Source organism: Stegostoma tigrinum, chromosome 12 (assembly GCF_030684315.1).
Source record: "Stegostoma tigrinum isolate sSteTig4 chromosome 12, sSteTig4.hap1, whole genome shotgun sequence".
NCBI classification, from domain to species: Eukaryota; Metazoa; Chordata; class Chondrichthyes; order Orectolobiformes; family Stegostomatidae; genus Stegostoma; species Stegostoma tigrinum.
Genome location: NC_081365.1, coordinates 7,864,652 through 7,885,925, shown reverse-complemented (window position 1 = coordinate 7,885,925; position 21,274 = coordinate 7,864,652). Strand labels below are relative to the sequence as shown.

Below are 21,274 nucleotides of genomic sequence, written 5' to 3'. Positions count from 1 at the left end.
AAAAGCTGTCAAAAATAAAGCAAAAGTACAGAGCTACAGAAAAGAAAGCTGAGACGTCAAGTGCTGTTCGCTATTTTTGGCTAAAAATTCTGAAGTTTGCTCTGAATACTGACACATTAGGAACGAGAGAGTCACAGAATCACAGAATTGTTACAGTGCCGAATGAAGCCATTCAGCCCATCATGTTTGCATTGGTTCTACTCCCTAGTTTCTGCCTTGTTCCATATCTCACACACCATTTCTATCTAAATAACTATCCAATCTCCACTTGAATGTCTCAATTGAATCTGCCTCTATCACATTTCCGGGCAGTGCATTCCACGCCCTAACTACTTGCTTTGTAACAAAAGTCTCTTTTTTCCTCAACTCACCCTGGCTTCGTGTACACACTGTTTTAACTCCATTCCCCCTTGCTCATTTTTCTTTCAGGAGTGGAGCAGTTTGTCCCTATCTCCTCTACCCAGCTCACTCATGATTTTTAAAACCTCCCTCAGATCTCCTCTCCACCTTCTTCTCACCGAAAAGAAGATCATCTCAATAGTCGCGACTTCTTTAATCCATCATCGCTGAAGTTTCTCGTTCCGGGAACCATTCTTGTAAGTCGCTTCTGCCATCTCTCCAATGCAATCACATCTTGGCTGGAATGTGGTGCCTAGAACTGTGCACTATACTAGAGCTGAGCTTACAAGTTTATTGTATCTCAATACCTTTAGCATCCATAAAGCCCATTGGCCTTAACTGTGAAAGCTTCAGTTATTCCTTTTGTAACTATATACAGTACAACTGCTTCAGTGGATGGCATGGAGTGCTGCGCTGGCACCAATCCTCCTTTTTACACTGAGTCTAAGGGCCTGTTTGGTTGACAGTGTCAGAGAATGAACCACTGGTGAGGCTTAACAGAAACAGACACTAAAATGTAATTTATTGCATGATTGCAACAGGCACCAGGGTATTTCAGCTGATCAAAGGTAATTACCAAGTCTCTTGCTTCGCCGCACTGGGGTAATATACTTGAAATCAAGCCCTACTATTTCCAGAGTCATCATAAAATTCCCCAATTTTCCTAAATAACAGACCAGGTCAATAGAAAGCACTGATCAGACTTCTGAACTGTACACGAATTACTATTTATCACAAGATAGATAGTTTTGAGTTACAGGTAAGCATTTATAAACTGTCGACACATAACGCAACAAGTTAAAACTCTGATCCCCGTATAAACTCCCCGTTACAGACAGGCACACAAACACACACACACACACACACACACACACACACACACACACACACACACACACACACACACACACACACACACACACACACACACACACACACAGGGAAAAATAGGTTGTGAGTGAAGGAAAGATGAGATGTGATATATTGTTGAGACTCAAAATAGGGCTTTACATCTGTACAGTATAGCTTCTGTTTCTACTGCCATTGATCTGGCAAGAAAATTAACTCACTCATGTATCAAGCTTAAAATTAATGAGATTCCATTGACATAATCAAATAGGTTGAATCACTAAATTTACCAGAGAATGTCTCCGGTATCCTTTCCAGTAGGGGTGGTTCAATCACAGTAATATCTTTGTATAAAGCATTTGATTTGTTGCTGCTCAGAAACTGCATCTTACTCTGTTCTACTTCCAGAAGCAACCTTAGTTTTCCAGGTCTATTATTCTTTGCTTTTATCTGGGCACTGCTTGCACCTGAGAGGCATTTTTTTGCTGCGCGGAATTGACACTGACTGCTTTTATCTGCAGTTTGCTGAATCTTTGTTGCTGGCTTGCTAATTGTGTCTATTGTTAGCCTCTGACCGTAAGAAATCGGACCAGGAGTAGGCTGTTTGGTGCTTCGAGCCTCTTCCACCCTTCAATAGGATCATGGCTAATTCAAGATTCCTCATTTCCATTTTCCTGCATTTTCCCTATAAACCCTTGATTCTCCTATTGATAAAGAATCTATCTATCTCTGCCTTAAATACACATAAGACAAAGATGGCCCGTTTTATCTCAGGGCCTTTCTGTGAGTCTCCCTGGTTCCTGCTTCTCATAATTTGAATAACTTTCAGCCGTGACAAATGTTCTTTGGACTGTATCAATTATTTCAACAACAATTTTGCCACGTACGAATTCTGATTTCAAAGCTCCATACTCACATTCCTCTAAACTGCAGGGTTCATTGATGAAATTATCTACAGATTGTTCTCAATGTTTAACTCTGCTGTGAAATCTTGGCCTATCGAGAATTTTGGTTGTTCTCAAGTTAAAAGAATCAAAAGTTTGAAGAACTTCTTTGAAAGCATCTGTGCCTCCTTTTGTATTTTAGCAATTTATAACATCATCAGCAGAGGATCTTTTGAATTCAACAGTTTATATACATTTCAGCTTGAGATTCAGTGCTTAATTTTGAAACAGTTCCATATCTTGAGAATTGTTTCCTCTAAATGTCCAATCCCGTGTTTAGATGGGCCCGTTTGTAACATCAAACATGACATTTGTGGCAGTATTATTACTCGTACCATTTCCTTCTTACTAGGATTATTTATTCTTTAAAGCTGCTTTAAATCTGCAGCATTTCAATGGTGGTGGAATCTGTAGGCTTTTAAGCTTTAACCTTGCATTAAATCAAGGTTGGATATATCTGCATGATAGCAAAGCTGTTTTCTTGTGGTTGTTTACAATCTCTTAAACTCTGTATTATAGTAATGTTGTATTCTTTATTCTAATAACGCTTTTAATCCTGTATTATGGCAAACTTGTCGTGTTTTCCTCCTGTGCATTCTGTGAAGTAACAAACTGTCAATCTGAGTTACTCTCTGTGAGCATTCTGCAAGTCTTTTGAGATCAAAATGGATGTTTCCTCCCCACTGAGGGTGAAGGGAGGTAGTCCATCATTCTGTACCCAAAGTGTAGGAATCTCTTTTCTTTTGTAGGCAAAACGGACATTTGCTTACATTCAATGGCTTAACGCACGTTACACATCCCTTTCCCTAGCTTTTCAAATAAATCTCTGTGGTTGCTGGCATAATAAATCCAGCTGCCTAATTTGTGATTTAAATTACATATTTCCTGACTTTATATATCAGCCTTAAAACTCTTCTGAGTATCCACTCGTGTCAGATTCTATCTTCTAAACCTTTATAACGTGTTCTTTTGTCACATTAAATCTGCTCCATGGCATTTCCAAAGCTCTGCTCTTGATATTAATTCATTTACTATCCCTTAATTTTACTTGCCTTGCTTTGCGGTACCCATCGCAATGACAGGAAGCTCATGGCTAAGTGTTCCTTAGGCCCAGGCTGGCCCAAAGCACCATCTCCTGCTCACAGGACTTTTTAAACTTAATTTATGGAGCTTCAAAATGCTTTTACACAAACCAAACTCACAACAGGATGAGGTAGTAGTAACTGCCGATGCTGGAGAATCCGAGATAACAAGGTGTGGAGCTGGATGAACACAGCAGGCCAGGCAGCATCAGAGGAGCAGGAAGGCTGACATTTTGGGCCGAGAGATAGTAAGATGCTACTTGGCCTGCTGTGTTCATCCAGCTCCACGCTTTGTTATTTCGGGCCTAGACCCTTCTTCAGAAAGCCTCAACCCGAAACATCTGCTTTCATGCTCCTCTGATGCTGCTTGGCCTGCTGTGTTCATCCAGCTCTACGCCTTGTTATTTCACATCAGGACGAGTATAATTAGTCCTTCATCCTGAAGAGCTTTGTAATTGCCAAGTGTGACTTGCGTTTGCTTTTTCTCTCTAACCTAACTCGAACATTATCGCTTTGCGCCTCTTGGCAGGTGAAGGTTTTAACTTAAAAGCGTATTTCCCACATGTTCTGATGAGCGCATGTCTGTTCAAGAAGTTGTTGCTGCTAACTGTCAGCCTGAATATTCTCAAAGTTATCATGTTCTTCAAGTGATAAACGTACTTGTCTTTTGAAAATATTTTCTCCCTGGATTTTTGTTTTCAGCTTTGGTACCTTGAATTATTTCAGAATCAATCCCACAATTGATCGTCACGTTGTATATTTTGCAGAAGCAGGTACTGCTGTTAATGCTCTTTTCTAGATTGGGTCCAAGGGATTGTTTAGTCAACAGAGGTCAGGGACAAACTTATGCAAGTCTTGTCGAAAGTGCAGCTGTCTTGGCAACAAGAAGCATCTTATTGCATGACAGCAGTGGATAGAAACATAGAATGCTACAGTGTGTAAAGAGACCATTCAGCCCATTGATCCTGGACTGGCCCTCTGAAGAGCATCCACCCAGATCCAGTTCACTACTTCATCCTTGTTAATCCACATCTACCATGGCTAACACACCTAGCCTGTACACAGTCGGGCAATTAAGCATGACCAACCTTCAAAACATGCACATCTTTGGACTGTGGGAGAAAGCCAGAGCACTGGGAGGAAACCCATGGGGAGAACATGCAAAATCCATACAGGCACCCAAGGATGGAAGTGAATCCTGGTCCCTGGCACTGTGAGAGAGCAGTGCTAACCACTGTGGCACCACACTGCTGTTTAAAAGATGCAACAGTTATTATTATAAGTTAGATATAATTACTAAGGCTATCGGGAGCCAGAAATGACATGTCACGCCCCTGCTGGTTTTCCACCTGGACTCCTCTCCCATTCTTCACCAAGTGTATCTGACATGCTCAGATTGGGTGGAGCCTATTGCAGTCTCCAACATGAACAGTTTCAGAGCTATTTCCATAAATGACAATCCCTGCACCTTTTTTTTTGTGAATGGAGGGTCAGTGAGAAAGTTTGGGGTTTCGAACCGTTTTGGTCAAGCCATCATTCATGACATTGACACTGAACAGCCCAACTCTGAGCATTTTGAATTAAAATAGCAGCCTTGCTTCAATAATTGCCTCTTTGAAACCAATATAGATTGAGGCAGCCAGGGGCTGTGAAAAATGCTAGATAAATGGAAGCCTTTCTTCCTTTTTCATTTTATTTCAAGTCTGTGTCAGTCTTGAGTGTCTCACCAGAGGAAATGGTGTCTCAAAAATAGCACTCAGCACTTGAAGTAGATTTGATATTTACACCATCAAATCCTTTCATGCTTTTAATCAGCTTGATCAGATAACCTCCTAATCTCCTACAGTGAAGAGAGTATTGAGTTGATGTAACCTGGTCTCATATTCAACTCCTTAAACCCCAGGAATAATTCCAGCTCTGACCAATGTTTCTGCAATATTGGTGTTGTGTTTTATCTGTCCCTTTTCATAAAATCTCAGGAAATGAAGTTTGAACAGGATGGACCTTAACTCGGTAGAGTTTGGAAAAGTAAGAGGTGATCTTATTAAAATGTGTAATTGCAAGAGCTTGTAACTGGATGGATGCTGATTGGATGATTCAATTCATTAAAAAACCAAAAGCACTGCAGATGCTGGAGATCAGAAACACAAACAGAAACTGCTGGAACATCTCAGCCGCTCTGGCAGCATCTGTGGACAGAAATCGGAGTTCACCTTTTGGGTCAGGTGGCCCTTCCTCAAAACTTCAGTTCTGCAATTTTCCTGATGGTTCAAGTCGGAGTTGGGGGTTGGGGGGGCAGCCGTTGGCAAGACTAGGACCACAAGGCATGTTTAAACATATTAGGAGGTCTGCCATTTAAGATGGAAAGGGCAAAGATTTCTGCATGTCTTTGGACATACCTCCTGCAGTGGAAGCTGTCTGTAATGTACTTGAGGCTGAGTTAGACAGGTTGAGATAACACAGTGTAGAGCTGGAGGAACACAGCAGGCCAGGCAGCATCAGAGGAACAGGAAAGCTGACGTTTTGGGTCTAGACCCTAGCATTGGCAGTTCTTACTATCTCTGAGTGAATTAGAGAGGTTGCTGATTGATAAAGGGAGTCAAACATCCATGAGGCAGACAGGAGGTGGAAATAAGGTTACGTTAGATCAATCAAGAGGCACAAGGGGCTGAGTGACAAACTAATGTCCCTATTTCTTGCGTTCACATTTCAAATGATTCCAGGCTTTTCCCTGGCTTTGTGGAATCGTTTGTGTCGCAGCAAATGTAAGAAATTTTGCCAGCTGTAGCTGTTTGGCGAGCCCTCTCACTACTGGGTCAGGAGTCTCTGAGTTGCAATGATTTGGAAGAAATGTTAACCCAAGGCCCTGCCTGCTTTCTCAAGTGGATTTAAAAGATCATTTGCAGAAGCATTGACCCTGTAGCTGGAGCCAGCGCTTATCCCTCCAATCACATGAAGAGAAAATAATAGATTTACTGGGTTATTTTCTCTGGGCTGTTTGTGATGCATAAATTCTCCACTACATTTCTGACATTACAATGGTTGCTGAATTTCAGAGATTTACTGGCTGTGAAACACCTTGTGACTTCATGATGTTATAAAAGTCACTATGAAAATGCAGAGATAATAGGAACAGCAGATGCTGGAGAATCCAAGATAACAAGGTGTAGAGCTGGATGAACACAGCAGGCCATGCAGAATCTTAGGAGCAGGAAAGTTTTCCTGCTGCTTGGCCTGCTATGTTCATCCAGCTCTACAGCTTGTTATCATGAAAATGCAGAATTTCTTTTTCTCTTTTCTGATATGCATCGAATAGAAACTCATAGGGAGTGTTGTTGAACAAACAAGCTTTGGAGTGTAGGTTCATAGTTCCTTGAAAGTGGAGTCCCAAGTAGACTGGATAGTGAAGAAGGCATTTGGTACACTTTCCTTCGGTCAGTGCATTGAGTACAGGAGTTGGGAGGTCATGTTGCAGCTGTACAGGGCATTGGTTAGGGCCACTTTAAGAATATGGCTTTCAATTCTGATCTCCCTGCAGTAGGAAAGATGGTGTGAAGCTTGAAAGGGTTCAGAAAAGATCTACAAGGATGTTGTCAGGTTTGGAGGGTTTGAGCCTTACAGAGAGGCTGAATAGGCTGGGGCTATTTTCCCTGGGGTGTTGGAGGCTGAGGGGTGACCTTATAGAGGCTTATAAAACCCCGAGGAGCATGGATTCGGTGAATAGCCAAGGTCTTTTTCCCTGGGTAGGGGAGTCCAAAACTAGAGGCCACAGATTTCAGGTGAGAGGGGAATATTTAAGAGAGGCATAATGGCAACTTTTTCACACAGAGGGTGGTGCACGTATGGAATGAGCTGCCAGAGGAGTTGGTGAAAGCTGCTGCAATTACAACTTTTAAAAGGCATCTAGTACATGAACAAGGGATAGGAAGGTGGGGTGCTGGATGAACACAGCAGGCCAGGTAGCAGTAGAGGAGCAGGAAAGTTGATGTTTAGTGGCCTAGACTGTTCTTCAGAAATGGGGAAGGAGAAGGGGGTTTTGAAATAAATAGGGAGCGAGGAGGAGGCGGACAGAAGATGCATAGAGGAGAAGATAAGTGGAGAGGAGACGGACAGGTCAAAGAGGAGGGGGTGGAGCCAGTAAAGATGAGTGTAGGTCGGGAGTCGGGAAGGGATAGGTCAGTCCAGGGAGGATGGACAGGTCAAGAGGCGGGATGAGGCTGGTAGGTAAGAGATGGAGGTGCAGCTTGAGGTGGGAGGAGGAGATGGGTGAGAGGAAGGACAGGTTACGGAGGTGGAGATGAGCTGGGCTGGTTTTGGGATGCGGTAGGGGGAGGGGAGATTTTGAAGCTTGTGAAATTCACATTGATACCATTGGGCTGCAGGGTTCCCAAGTGGAATATGAGTAGCTCTTCCTGCAACCTTTGGGTAGCATCATTGTGGCACTGCAGGAGGCCCATGATGGACATGTCGTCTAAGGAATGGGAGGAGGAGTTAAAATGGTTCGCGACTGGGAGGTGCAGTTGTTTATTGCGAACCGAGCGGAGGTGTTCCCCAAAGCCACCCCCAAGCCTCCGCTTGTTTTCCCTGATGTAGAGAAGGCCACAACGGGAACAGCGGATACAGAAAACCGCATTAACAGATGTGCAGGTGAATATCTGCTTGATGTGGAAGGTCTCCTTGGGGCCTGGCATAGGGGTGAGGGAGGAGGTGTGGGGGCAAGTATAGCACTTCCTGCGGTTGCAGGGGAAAGTGCCGGGTGTGGTGGGGTTGGAGGGGAGTGTGGAGCGGACAAGGGAGTCACAGAGAGAGTGGTCTCTCCAGAAAGCAGATAAGGGTGGGGAGGGAAGATTGTCTTGGGTGGTGGGGTCGGATTGTAGATGGCGGAAGTGTCGGAGGATGATGCGTTGTATCCGGAGGTTGGTGGGGTGGTGTGTGAGGATGAAGGGGATTCTTTTTTGGTTGCTATTGCTGAAACAGGGTGTGAGGGATGTGTTGCGGGAATTGCGGGAGACACGGTCAAGGGTGTTCTTGACCACTGAGGGGTGGGGTGGTGATGTTGCAGTCTTTGAAAAATGAGGACATCTGGGATATCCAGGAGTGGAATGCTTCTTCTCGGGAGCAGATGCGATGGAGGCAAAGGATTTGGGAATAGGGGATGGCATTTTTGCAGGAAGGTGGGTAAGAGGAGGTGTATTCGAGGTAGCTATGGGAGTAGGTGGGCTTGAAATGGATATCGGTTTGTCGGTGGTTGCCTGAGATGGAGACAGAGAGGTCCAGGAAGGAGAGAGAGGTGTCAGAGATGGTCCAGGTGAATTTAAGGTTGGGGTGGAAGGTGTTAATGAAGTGGATGAACTGTTTGATATCTTTGTGGGAGCAGGCGCTGATACAGTCGTCAATGTAACGGAGGAAGAGGTGGGGTTTAGGGCCAGTGTAACTTCGGAAGAGGGACTGTTCCACATAACATACAAAGAGGCAGGCATAGCTTGGGCCCATGTGGGTATCCATGGCCACCCCCTTTGTCAGTAGGAAGTGGGAGGAATTGAAAGAGAAGTTGTTGAGGCTGAGGACGAGTTTAGGTAAGCGGATGAGGGTGACAGTGGAGGAGGACTGGTTGGGCCTGAGGGACAAGAAGGAACGGAGGGCCTTTAGGCCGTCTGTATGGGGAATGCAAGTATATTTGGACTCCATCCTGGGCCTCCTCCAATGCCACAATGATGCCACCTGAAGGTTGCAGGAACAGCACTTCATATTTCGCTTGGGAACTCATGCAGCCCAATGCTATCACAGGCTTCAAATTCTCCCCTCTCCTGACCACATTGCCAAACCAGGCCAGCTTGTTCCTGCCTCCCTAACCTGTAGTATTTAAATCTACAAGAAGGGAAGGCAATTGCAGGTCTTTGGCCGGTAGTTTAAGTAAATCTTCAAAAGAGCCAGCACAGGTATTTTGGTCTGAATAGTGTCCTTCATTGCTGAATGATTCTAGGGTTTGTATCCTAGTGAGAAAATATGTATTGAGGATGCTGCGAAGGAAAGCAATAAAATGTTCAAATTAGATGAGATCAGATTACTTCAGTAACCCTATGACTTATTGATTAACTTATATTAAGTACCATCACAACTTTTTGATCAGTGACTTTTCTTTATGTACTTATAGTTTGCAGAAGTCTGAAACAATCACACCATTTTACTGAAATACAGGGATTGAATATGTTACTCAGAGGTCTCTCCGTGCTGTAGAATGATACATTTTGTACACAGGCTGTAATACAAATAGAACATAAGATGTAGATGTAGGCCATTCAGCCCATTGAGTCTGCCCCACCATTCAATGGAATCAAGATTTAGCTGATCATCCTCAAGCCCACTTACCTGCCTTTTCCTCATAACCCCAAATTCTGTTACTAATTTAAAGTCTGTCTCTCTCAGCCCTGAATATACTCAATGATCTAGTCTCAACAGCTCTCTGAGGTAAAGAATTCCATAATTTACTACGCTCTCAGAGAAGAAATTCCTCCTTATCTCTGCGTTAAACATGCGATCTTTTATTCAGAGATGAGGCCCCACACCCTGGACTCTCCCACAAAGGAAAACAAGCTCCCCTCATCTGCCCTGCCAAGTCTCCTAAGAATTTTGTACGTTTGGATCAGGTAACCTCTTATTGTTCTTACGGTCCCAATTTACTCAACCTCTCTTCATCAGACAATTGAATGAATCCTCTGTGGTCTGCCTCCAAAGTTAGAATATCTTTCCTAGGATAAAGGGCCCAAAACTGCTCATGGTATTCCAGCTGCAGCCTGAACAGTGCCATGTATACTTTTAGGAAAACCTTCCTACTTTTACACTCCATTCAGTAAAGTGATGTGATATCCCCAGTCTCCCTTGTATTGGTGCATACCAAGAAAGTTCAGTTCTTTTTGAAAAATATAACATTTCATTCTCTATGTATTCCTAGGAGTTCTCTGAAGCAAGCAAGCGAGAGAAAAAACGATTGAAAAAGGCGATGTAAGTTGAACAAATGGTTTTGGATATCAATTGTTTTTAGATGAAAGTTTTCCTACTTCAGAAGTAGTAATGTTTTGGCTGACGTGTCAAACTGAACTCTTACATCACTGGGACTGTGCTAACTGTGAGCTCCAAGTGTCAACATCCCACTGAATACAGGGAATTCAGGAATCTGGGATTTGACTAAATTAAGGGATGTGAGGTTTAAAGTTACGTACCTGGAGAAGCTGAAATTGCTCTCAGTCGACTGTTTGCTGCAGAGCACCATTCAAATAGAGCCTGTCTGCTGCTTGTTATAATGTGCTTGTCAAATACACTCTTTCTCTGAGTAGATCAAATTTATTTGTTGCAAAATTAGACAACATTTCTTGCAGTCCTGTCCTTTATGGCATCTCTGTTTTGACTCATTGCCTCACATGATGCTGTCAATAGAAACATTTGGAAGCGTACAAGTACAGAGACTTGTGCTTCCATCTTATATTTACATTGCTCGTTAAGCTAAATGTTTGCCCCCCCTTGTTTAATTGTTGCATATTAATTTTCTGTCTTAATTCTCTTTTTTTTGGAAAGACACTTTACTCAGAGGCCGGTGTCCGATGGTTCATCCTTTGGTTTGTAGCTACGCTTTTGTTGAACATATTCTCGTGTCTTTTTGCATCAACCCAATTGTTGCAGAAATAAATAATGCTATTTTAGCAAACACAAGCTTTTGCCATTCCAATTTAACTCAGAGAGTTGCAAGAATTAGGTACTTGTGGTTGAAGAAAACAGCATAGATGCATTCAAGGTGATGACCAATAAGTATGCAAGGGTGGAGGGAACGGAAGATGCAACTGATCAGATTGGAGTTGGAGAAAATTTACTGCAGATGCTGGAATCTGTACTGGAAACAAAAAATGCTGGAAATCACAGAGGGTCAGAACTTCAATAAAGAGTTATCTGGATTCAAAACATTAGCTTGCTTTCACTCCACAGATTCTGCCTGACCTGCTGTGATTTCCAGGATTGGAGCCATGATATGGAAGTGGACTGGGCAAGGTCAAATGTCACGCAGCACCAGGTTATGGTCCAACATTTTTAGTTGAAGACACAAGCTTTCCGAGCCTTGCTCTTTCTTCAGGTGTCTGTGAGACAGGTGGCATCAGACACAGAATTTTTAAGTAAAAGGTCAAAGTGTCATAAAACTGAGTAATTGGATTGAACAAGCCTAAGATGGCTGTTAAATCTTCAATCAGTTAGAAGGGAGATGCAAGTTTGGATTGATTAATATGCAAATCCCAGAATTTCTTTCAAGTCACTTCCCTGAGATAACTAACAGTTTTATCAGTATGCCTGGGGTAACAGCTTAGGTCTGACAATGCATTTTAGGTGTGAGGCCTTGCTTAGAATCTGTCTGCGTTTTAACATGAAGTCAGACTGGTTTTATTTCCCAAGTAGGAATTTATAAATTGCCACATTGACTGACTGCAAATTGTGCGCTTTTTGAACAAAATAGAATGCATCTGCAATTATATATCTGCAAATGCAAATTCATCCATAGATTTGTGTGTGTGTGTGTGTGTGTGTGTGTGTGAGAGATAGAGGACTGTGTGTACCTGTGTGTGGGTAAGGAAGGAAGAGAGTCTGAGTGAATGTGTGAGAGTGTGGGTATGAGAGAAGGACTGTGTGAGTGTGTGAGTGTGTGAGTGTGTGGGAGAGAGAGAGGACTGTGTGTATCTGTGTGTGTGCATGTGTGTGTAAGGGAGGGAAAGGGTCTGAATGAATGTGTGAGAGTGGGGGTATGAGAGAAGGACTGTGTGAGAGAGTGTATAATGTGGCGGGGTCAGCTGTAGTTTGAAAATGAAGTTTGGAAATGTAGAATTCAAAGTAAGATCCCTCAATCCAGTGAGACCTGTTTGGTGTGTTGTTGAAGGGTAGCATTCCTCTTTGAATTTATGGGGCAAGACCAGGAGAATGGATTTTACGTTTTCCTACCCTTTCATTCCCGTAGAATTCCTTCCTTTGGGGGCAGGTGTAACCCATGCACACTTGAATCACACACATGCTCAGGCTCACATATGCAAATGTTCACATTCACATAGGAGACAATACACACAGCAACAGGGTGGCCAGATGTTCTCATTTTTGCTGGGAGTAGTCCCAATTTGGCCAGGACACTCCTGCTTTCTCATTAACAATCTCTGTATCCGATGATTCTCTAAAAATATTTCAATTGACCCAACTATTCCTGCTTGAAGGGTCTAGGCCCGAAACGTCAGCTTTTGTGCTCCTGAGATGCTGCTTGGCCTGCTGTGTTCATCCAGCCTCACATTTTATTATATTCCTGCTTGTTGTCTTTTTTCGGTCCACTATAAATTTAGTGTGGGGAGAAAATCTGTGTGCAGTTCCCTTTCTCTTTCTAAGCAACCAACACATCACATGGCATTCTGTGCAACAGACTTTCCAGTGTTCTTTCGGCACCTTCAAGAAAGTTAACACTACCTCTTTGGCACTAACAGTTTGGTTGCTGATGATGCCATTTAAACATTTGAAGGAATGGGGCTGCCCCTCTATCCAGACTTTTTCTGGGAGATGTCATCACATGGTGCTTTCACCTTCAACTGTCCCTCTCCCCCCAGACTCCTGTCATTGCCTGCTTCAATGTGTCGCATATTGTAGATCACCACCTTCCCATGGCTTTTCAATCTGTCCCAGTTTGGACTTTCAAAAAGCTTCATGCTCATCTGTACCAACTACCAACTATATAAAAGCAGGCAGCCAGGCCCAGGATGCAACATATCATATACAGATGACACACGTACACAGACGTTTACAAACTCTTTCACACGCGTACACACACACACAGGCACAGAGATAGAAAGATGCACACAAACACACACCCAGCCACAAAATATATGTGTACAGAATCACACAAGCAGAAACACACACACACACACTTCAACAAACACAAACACGGGTGTGCAGGCACACATACAAACAGAAACACAAGCAAACTCACAGAAACAGACACAAAATTACACACAGAGGCAAAAACACACACAGAAGCAAAAACAGACTCACAGAAACAGACACACAAACAAACGTAGACACACAAAGAAACACAGACACACAGGCACATTCATATGAACACACACATAAACAGCTATCGCATGGGTTCTTGTTCAGCTCTGACTCTCCTTTTCCTATTACGTATTCCAGAAAATGACGACTCCCTCCTCAAGGAACCTGTCAAGAATGATGAAGGCAATTACCTGGTGAAGGTAAGGGATAAGGAAGCCAGGCTTTGTCAGGCCTACTCTGCCTATGCAGTGCACAGTGGTTTTAACGTTGGGCAGATTCCAGGGGTGAATGGTTTGTCGCAAACCAAAGGAATGAACTTCATTCGGTAACTAAGTACAGGCCCACCCAAAGCAGGCAATATAGAATTCGCGATAATGGGAACTGCAGATGTTGGAGAATCCAAGATAACAAAACGTGGAGCTGGATGAACACAGCAGGCCCAGCAGCATCTCAGGAGCACAAAAGCTGACATTTCGGGCCTAGACCCTTCATCAGAGAGGGGGTTGGGGAGAGGGTTCTGGAATAAATAGGGAGAGAGGGGGAGGCGGACCGAAGATGGAGAGAAAAGAAGATAGGTGGAGTGGAGACTATAGGTGGGGAGGTAGGGAGGGGCAGGGAAGAAGGACAGGTCAAGGAGGTGGGATGAGGTGGTAGGTAGGAACTGGAGGTGCAGCTTGAGGTGGGAGGAAGGGATGGGTGAGAGGAAGAACAGGTTGGGGAAGCGGAGACAGGCTGGGCTCATTTTGGGATGCAGTGGGGGGAGGGGACAAACTGGGCTGGTTTAGGGATGCGGTGGGGGGAGGGTACGAACTGGGCTGGTTTTGGGTTGCGGTGGGGGAAGGGGAGATTTTGAAGCTTGTGAAGTCCACATTGACACCATTGGGCTGCAGGGTTCCTAAGTGGAATAAGAGTTGCTGTTCTTGCAACCTTCGGGTGGCATCATTGTGGCACTGCAGGAGGCCCATGATGGACATGTCGTCTAAAGAATGGGAGGGGGAGTGGAAATGGTTCGCGACTGGGAGGTGCAGTTGTTTGTTGCGAACCAAGTGGAGGTGTTCTGCAAAGCGGTCCCCAAGCCTCCGCTTGGTCTCCCCAATGTTGATACTTCCTTTTCTATTCAGAGTGTAGAGCCGGGCAGTGAAGACGCAGAAGGGATTGGGACGTTAAAGCGGCTTCGGAAGCTGGTCTGGCATAGGAGGAATCACGGTTCTGGTGATGGGAAACAAGGCCCACTTCATCACAGTAAGCATCACTGACTGCATTCTTCTCTGTTTTTCTCTACTTTCCTTTGACTGACTCAACACCACTCACTCTGTATGCTGTTGGCATTTGCCAGTATCCAAGCAGGTGGCAATGGGGTGTTTACCCTGGAGTTGGACTTTACAGCAGATTTAGGAACCAATGACCACTAATGGGTGTCTACACTATTAATCCAACCTTAAACCAATTGGCAAAGTATTCAACTGAACACAGAAACTTTACTTGGTTCAGTTATCTGCCTGGTATCTGGCACACACAGGGCTGGGAGGAAGGCTACCTGAGTCTGCAAGTTATGGCTGAGAGCCCCATATCTTGGATGCTTAGGGTTTAGATTCTGGGAACTGTTCAGACAAGTACAGCCTCTAGGTTGCACTCTGAGTGCAGACTCACCACTGCTCTGCACAGTTGAATCAGGACTTCCCCATTTTTACCCTCCACCAACACTTAGAAACCTTCTATTTGTCAACATTCCATTTGCATTTGCAGCTTTACCTGCAGTCTAGCATTTTGTGATTCACACGTGAACATACCCAGGTGCAACAGCACCACCACATTCTAGAGGCTGTCTTTCCATTTAAATTATACTCTACTTTCTATTCTTTCTGCCAAAGTGGACAACCTCATATTTCCTCACATAGTGTGTCACTTGCTAATTAACACAGTTATATTGCTTTGCCGTTTTTTTGTAATCTCCTCACAACCGTAACCCTAAGCCTACAAAATGGTTAGTCCTTTCATCTCTGTCGTTAATACAGATTGCAAATAGTTGATGCCCCTGACCCTAATCCTATCTTTGTGATTTTGCTCCAGTTTTCAAACTCAAAAATGATCCATCTATCCTATCTGTTTGTTCCCATTGGTTAGACAATTCTCTGTCCATGATAACATATCATCCCCAATATCATGAGTTCTCACCTTATGCAGTAAACATTTTGGTTGCACCTTGTTAATTATTAAATGCAAATCTAAATACATTACGTCTACTGGCTCCCTATTTATCCACCCTGCTTGTTACAGCTCCAAAGATTTGTTACATTGTCAAAGAAATCGAATACATTTATCAGACATAATTTCCATTTTACAAAGCCATGTTGACCTTGCCTGGAGCATAAGGATTTTCCAAATGTTCAGCTACTACCTTCTTGAGAATGGATTCCAGCATTTTCCTAATGACAGATGTTAGGCTAATTGCCTGATTTTTTTTGTTTTCTATTTCCCTCATTCCCTGAATCATGGTGTTACTTTCACGTACTGCCTTAGATTCATAGAAACCCTACAGTGTGGAATCAGGCCCTTCAGCCCAACAAGTCCACACTGACCCCCAGAGCATCCCATCTGGGCCCATTCCCCCAAAAGCCCACCTAATCAACACATCCCTGAACACTGCAGGCAATTTAGCATGGCCGATCCACCTATCCTGCACATCTTTGGACTGTGGGAGGAAACTGGATCTCCCGGAGGAAACCAACGCAGTCATGGGGAGAATGTGCAAACTCCACACCGACAGTCGCTTGAGGTTGGAATTGCACCTGGGTCCTTGGCGCTGTGAGGCTGCAGTGCTAACCATTGAGCCACCACGTCACTCTAACTGTTCCTGCCTTTGTCTCTGCACACTAAGGCACGAAACACAGACAGATAATGCAGCTTTAAGATCTGATTGAGAGGGCAAAGCTCAAAAAAGCGAGGCAGAGATGCTATGAGCATCCAGTTAGGCACAAAGTGAGTAAGTACAAAGACAGCCTGGAGTTGCATACTGGTCTAATCCATGAGGTGGGAGCCTCTTGCTGAGTGCAAACTGTCCTGGCCACAACATTGCAATGAAAGGTGACAGTGCAACCCAAAGTGTAGCATTGAAGTATAGGACTGTTCTTAGTGAGTCAGAGAGTGCAGTGAAGACGGTATAAGTTGGATGTCAAGGTCCGTGGACCCAGGGTGCATATTAACTAATCAACACAAATAAACTTCTCACTGGCGAGAATGTCACTTCGCTGTTCAACAGTGGGAGAAAGGAGCTTTTTGCTTCTGACATCAAGAAGCTCCTCAAGTGATTTTTCAGTTTTTTTTCATCAATACCCATGGGCCTGGGAAGATTCTACCCTATATCTCTATATTAGCAGACATATTGTACTCAGTTATTCCTGTCTGTGCTGTCAAGTTCACCACCCCTTTATGAATACCATGTCCTGTGTGGACTCAGGTACTGAGCCTTTCTGTTTGTATTTCTGAGAGTCCTTCTGAGGCAGAAGTGTCTTACCTACTTGCAGTTAGTTGCTGTGTTAATTCCTTTAAGTTAGCCTACATGCAGTTACTAAGATGTAATTAACCACACCATGCTAGCTAAGATAAAATTAAGTTGGAGAGGGTTCAGAAGAGATTTGCCTGGACGTTGCTGGGTATGGAAGGTTCGAGTTATAAAGAAAGGCTAGATAGGCTGGGATTGTTTTCACTGGAGCATAGGATGTTGAGAGGTGACTTTATAGAAGTCTATAAAATAATGGGGGCAAGGGGTTTATAGATAGTGTTAATGGTAGTCTTTTCTCCAGGATAGGGGATTTCAAAATAAGGGGGCATATTTTCAAGGTGAGAGGAGAAAGAGTTAAAAAGAAATGAGGAGAAATTTTTTACACAGAGAGTGGTTTGCATGTGAAATGAGGAAGTGGTGATTGTGGGCACAGTTACAATGTTTAAAAGACACTTAGGTAAGTACATGAATAGGAAAGGTTTAGAGGGATATGGGCCAGCAGCAGGCAGGTGGGACTAATTTAGTTTGGGATTATGTTCAGTATGGACTGCTTGTGCTGAAGGCTCTGTTTCTGTGCTGTATGACTCTATGACTTCAGGGTTTGAGTGAAGATTTGTAGTTCGGGTGCTGGTTGTAGAAGTTGGTGTGTTCGCTGGGAGGTCTGATAGCAGACATTTCATCCCCTTACTAGATGACACCCTCAGTTCTGTGGAACCTCCTGTGAAGTGCTGTTGTCTTGTGCCAATTTAAATTTATATGATCTGGTTTTTGCTGCTTCCTGTGGGTGCCGTCTCCAGGCCGTGCATTGTAATGGCCAGTATATCGGGTCTAATTTCAAAGAGTTTGTTGATGGAGTCTGCAGATGAATGCCACGCCTCCAAGAATTCCCTCGCTGTCGTCTGTTTGGCTTGTCCAATGATAGTAGAGTTGTCCCAGTTGAAAGTGAAACTTGAACTGTACTTGTTGAATAATTTCACTTTCAACTGGGACAATACTACTATCATTGGACAAGTCAAACAGAGGGCAACCAGGAAATTCTTGGAGGCTTGACATTCATCTGCAGACTCCATCAACAAAAACATTGAATAAGACCCGATATGCTGACCATTACAATGCACGGCTGGAGACGGCACCCACAGGAAGCAGTAAAAACCAGATCATATAAATTCAAGATAACAGGAGGTCAAGCAGCAACTTAGGCATGCTGTGTTCATCCAGCCCCACACTTTGTTACATTGGATTCTCCAGCATCTGCAGTTCCCATTATCTCTGTATATATTCAAACTGGCACAAGACAACAGCACTTCACAGGAGGATCCACAGTACTGAGGGCGACAACTAGTAAAGGGACAAATCGTCCATTATCTATGACTCTATGACTGCATACCTATTTTTCTAAGACTTATTCGTGATCCATCCTCCACCATAGACAAAGGAACAGCCCCTTGGAGTAGGTTAGGAGGGGCGAGTGTTGGCAGCATGCTCTCTCAACCACAAACCACCAGAAGGTGGTACCCAGGCATCAGGTTACAATATAACACAAACTGTATGAGGAAACATCAGGGCAGATGATCAATACAACAGCTTGGCAAAGGAGGTCGATTTGATTTAATGTGATTTATTGTCACGTGTATCGAAGTACAGTGAAAAGTTTTGTCTGCGAGCAGTACAGACAGATCATAGTAAGCAAGGGCATACAGACCATAGGGTGATCTGTTACGTTTTTAAGAATTATTTAACAGGGATGGACAGATAGAGAGGCAGAGAGTTAGTGAAGTTCAGCAAGGTAGCATTGTTGACAGTGCAGGTGACAGCATAAAATTATAAAGGGAAATTGATAACTAAGTGAATGGGAAATACTGTGGCAATAGAGTTCAATGCAAGAAACTGTGAGGTTATCCATTCTGGATTGAAAACTGACAAATCAGGGACTTTCTAGATGGTGTAAATACAATGGATATCCAAAGAGATTCAGATACCCAAAGAGTTTCAGGTGCACAGCCCTTTAAAATGTCACAAACAGGGGCAGGAAATAATCAAGCTAATGAGACGTGGCCTTGATATCGAGAAGAGTTGAGTACAAGATGCTGAAGTTCTACTGCGATTTCCCTTGCGGGGAGGAGTTCAAAACGAGAGGGCATGGATTTCAGGCGAGAGGGGAAAGGTTTAAAATGGGCTCGAGGACCACATTTTTCACATAGAGGGTGGAGTGTGTAATTGGAATGAACTGTCAGAGGAAGTGGTAGAGGCTGGTACAGTTACACTTAAAAGATATTTGAACAGGCACTTGAATAGGAAATGTTTAGAGGGATATGGGCCAAACGCAGGCAAATGGGATGAGTCTAGTTTAGTTTGGGAAACCTAGTTGGCATGGATGAGTTGGACCAAAACGTCTGTTTTGGTGCTGTGTTGCTAATTATACAAAACCCAAGTTAAAGCCCATTTGGAACACTGTGAGCAGACCGAGGCACCACACCTTAGGAAGGATATACTGGGCTTAGGTGGACTACAAGAATGACTCTTGGACTTGAAGTGTTAGAGCAGAATCCCGACAGTGTGGAAACAGCACCTTCAGACAAACAAGTCCACACAGACCCTCACAGCACCCCACCCAGACCCATCCCCCTAATCTACACATCCCTGAATACTATGGGCAATTTACCACAACCAATCCACCTAACTTGCACATCTTTGGGCTGCGGGAGGAAGCCACAGCTCCCGGAGGAAACACCTCACAGGCACAGGGAGAATGTGTAAACTCCACGCAGACAGTTGCCTGAGGGTGGAATCAAGCCTGGGTCCCTGGTGTTGCGAGGCAGCAGTGCGAACCACTGAGGCACCGTGCTGCCCATTTTATGTTTGGAACACAGCTGTTAGATTCTGAGGAGAGGTTTATACAAGTTACAAATGTTTTCTCTAATATTTTGGGAATTGAGGGGTGATTTGATCAAAGTCTTCGATGTATTACCAGGAAAAGACAGGGAACTGGGAGTGGGGGTATGGGAGGAGTATGTGACGTGGGTGCACAATCTGAGAATTAGGGCCAAGCCTTCAGGAAAGATGTTAGGAAACACTTCCGCATGACTAGCTATGTACTGACACAAGTGCAGACGGGGATGAAGGAAGGAGTGTTGAAATTTTGAAGGTGCTTGGAGGATTTGATGGGGAAGTTAGAGAGAAACTAATACCTTTGGTGACAGACAGTTGGGGCTACTCCAAAACAGGAGAGTATGACATTAGAGATAATGGGAACTGCAGATGGTGGAGAATCCAAGCTAACAAAGTGTGGAGCTGGATGAACACAGCAGGCCAAGCAGCATCTTAGGAGCACAAAAGCTGATGCTTCAGAGCTCTGATGAAGGGTCTCGGCCCAAAGCGTCAGCCTTTGTGCTCCTCAGACTATGACATTAGGCTGTTCAAGCATGTCTTCTTGCATGTGGTTGTGCTTCAAACAAAGAAAAGTGTTCCCATTCCATATTGACCAGTTCTTCAAGCTATTTTTCCCAAGTCAATAATATATATGTTGGATCGAGAACAAACTGATTTATTGGTATGGTCTTTACACTGTTGCGCATCACTGATTATTGACTTCTCCTGTTACATTGATTACATTGTTGGTTGATGACTGAAGAGCTTGTTTTCACTGACATTAGGTTTTGGTACCACAACATATTGAAACACTGGATTGCTTCAGATTTTGTGTTGATGTTTTCACCTGTGGCATATTACTTATGTGAGAGATTTGTCTCTTCTGGTCAGTCTACAGTCTGTGGAATATTCTGCATTAAATGGAACTTCTGCTAAATAATGCTTCTTGAACAATTTTTGAGATGCTGCAGCCAACACTATTTGGACTGCTTATTCTAAAGTTATATTCTGTTTTTGTTCAAGCTCAGTAACTAGTTTCTCTAAGAAGCAACTCCTCACACAAATGGCCTCCTGTTGTCGGGTTCCTAAGCTGCAAGGATCACATGTAGGTCATTAACGAAATGACCCATAAGCTCCCCTGACAGTTGATAACTATTAATGAAGCGTGATCTTGCCAGTGTCCTATTTGTCCTGGAAATGAAATATTGATCAAAAGCTGTCAGGTGATTATGAAGTACAGTTTTCTCCTTATTGATTTGAAGTTTGTGCAACGCATGATCTGGTGCTCTGCTCACGTAGTCGAAAGGGTGTGAATTTGTTCTTGATTTGATTTGGTGTCCAAAGCAGTTCAAAATCTCTGGAATTGTGCTTTCCACATTTGTCTATTGTTGATCTTTCAAAAAATTCTTTTTCTGGTGGAAAAATTACAGCCAGTGAATTTTGTTGCATTGTTTTGTTGGAGTACTTTCTTGATTGGGAAGAATATTGTTAATATTCCTTTTGCACTGCACTCATAATTGTGTCTTTTTGCATTTTCATTTGATCAGAGGTTGTGATGAAACTTTAAA

General features: G+C 43.6%; 1 protein-coding gene across 2 annotated transcripts in view; it reads left to right on the top strand.

Moving 5' to 3' along the window:
• LOC125457358 (SAM domain-containing protein SAMSN-1-like) overlaps positions 1-21,274 on the top strand; it is a 161,423-nt gene that overhangs the window by 10,652 nt on the left and 129,497 nt on the right. For both annotated transcript variants that reach the window (XM_048541515.2, XM_048541514.2), the window contains exons 3-6: positions 10,227-10,276; positions 10,847-10,887; positions 13,475-13,536; positions 14,458-14,578. In XM_048541515.2, the coding sequence (XP_048397472.1) occupies positions 10,227-10,276; positions 10,847-10,887; positions 13,475-13,536; positions 14,458-14,578 (274 nt within the window). The remainder of the gene's footprint in view (positions 1-10,226; positions 10,277-10,846; positions 10,888-13,474; positions 13,537-14,457; positions 14,579-21,274) is intronic.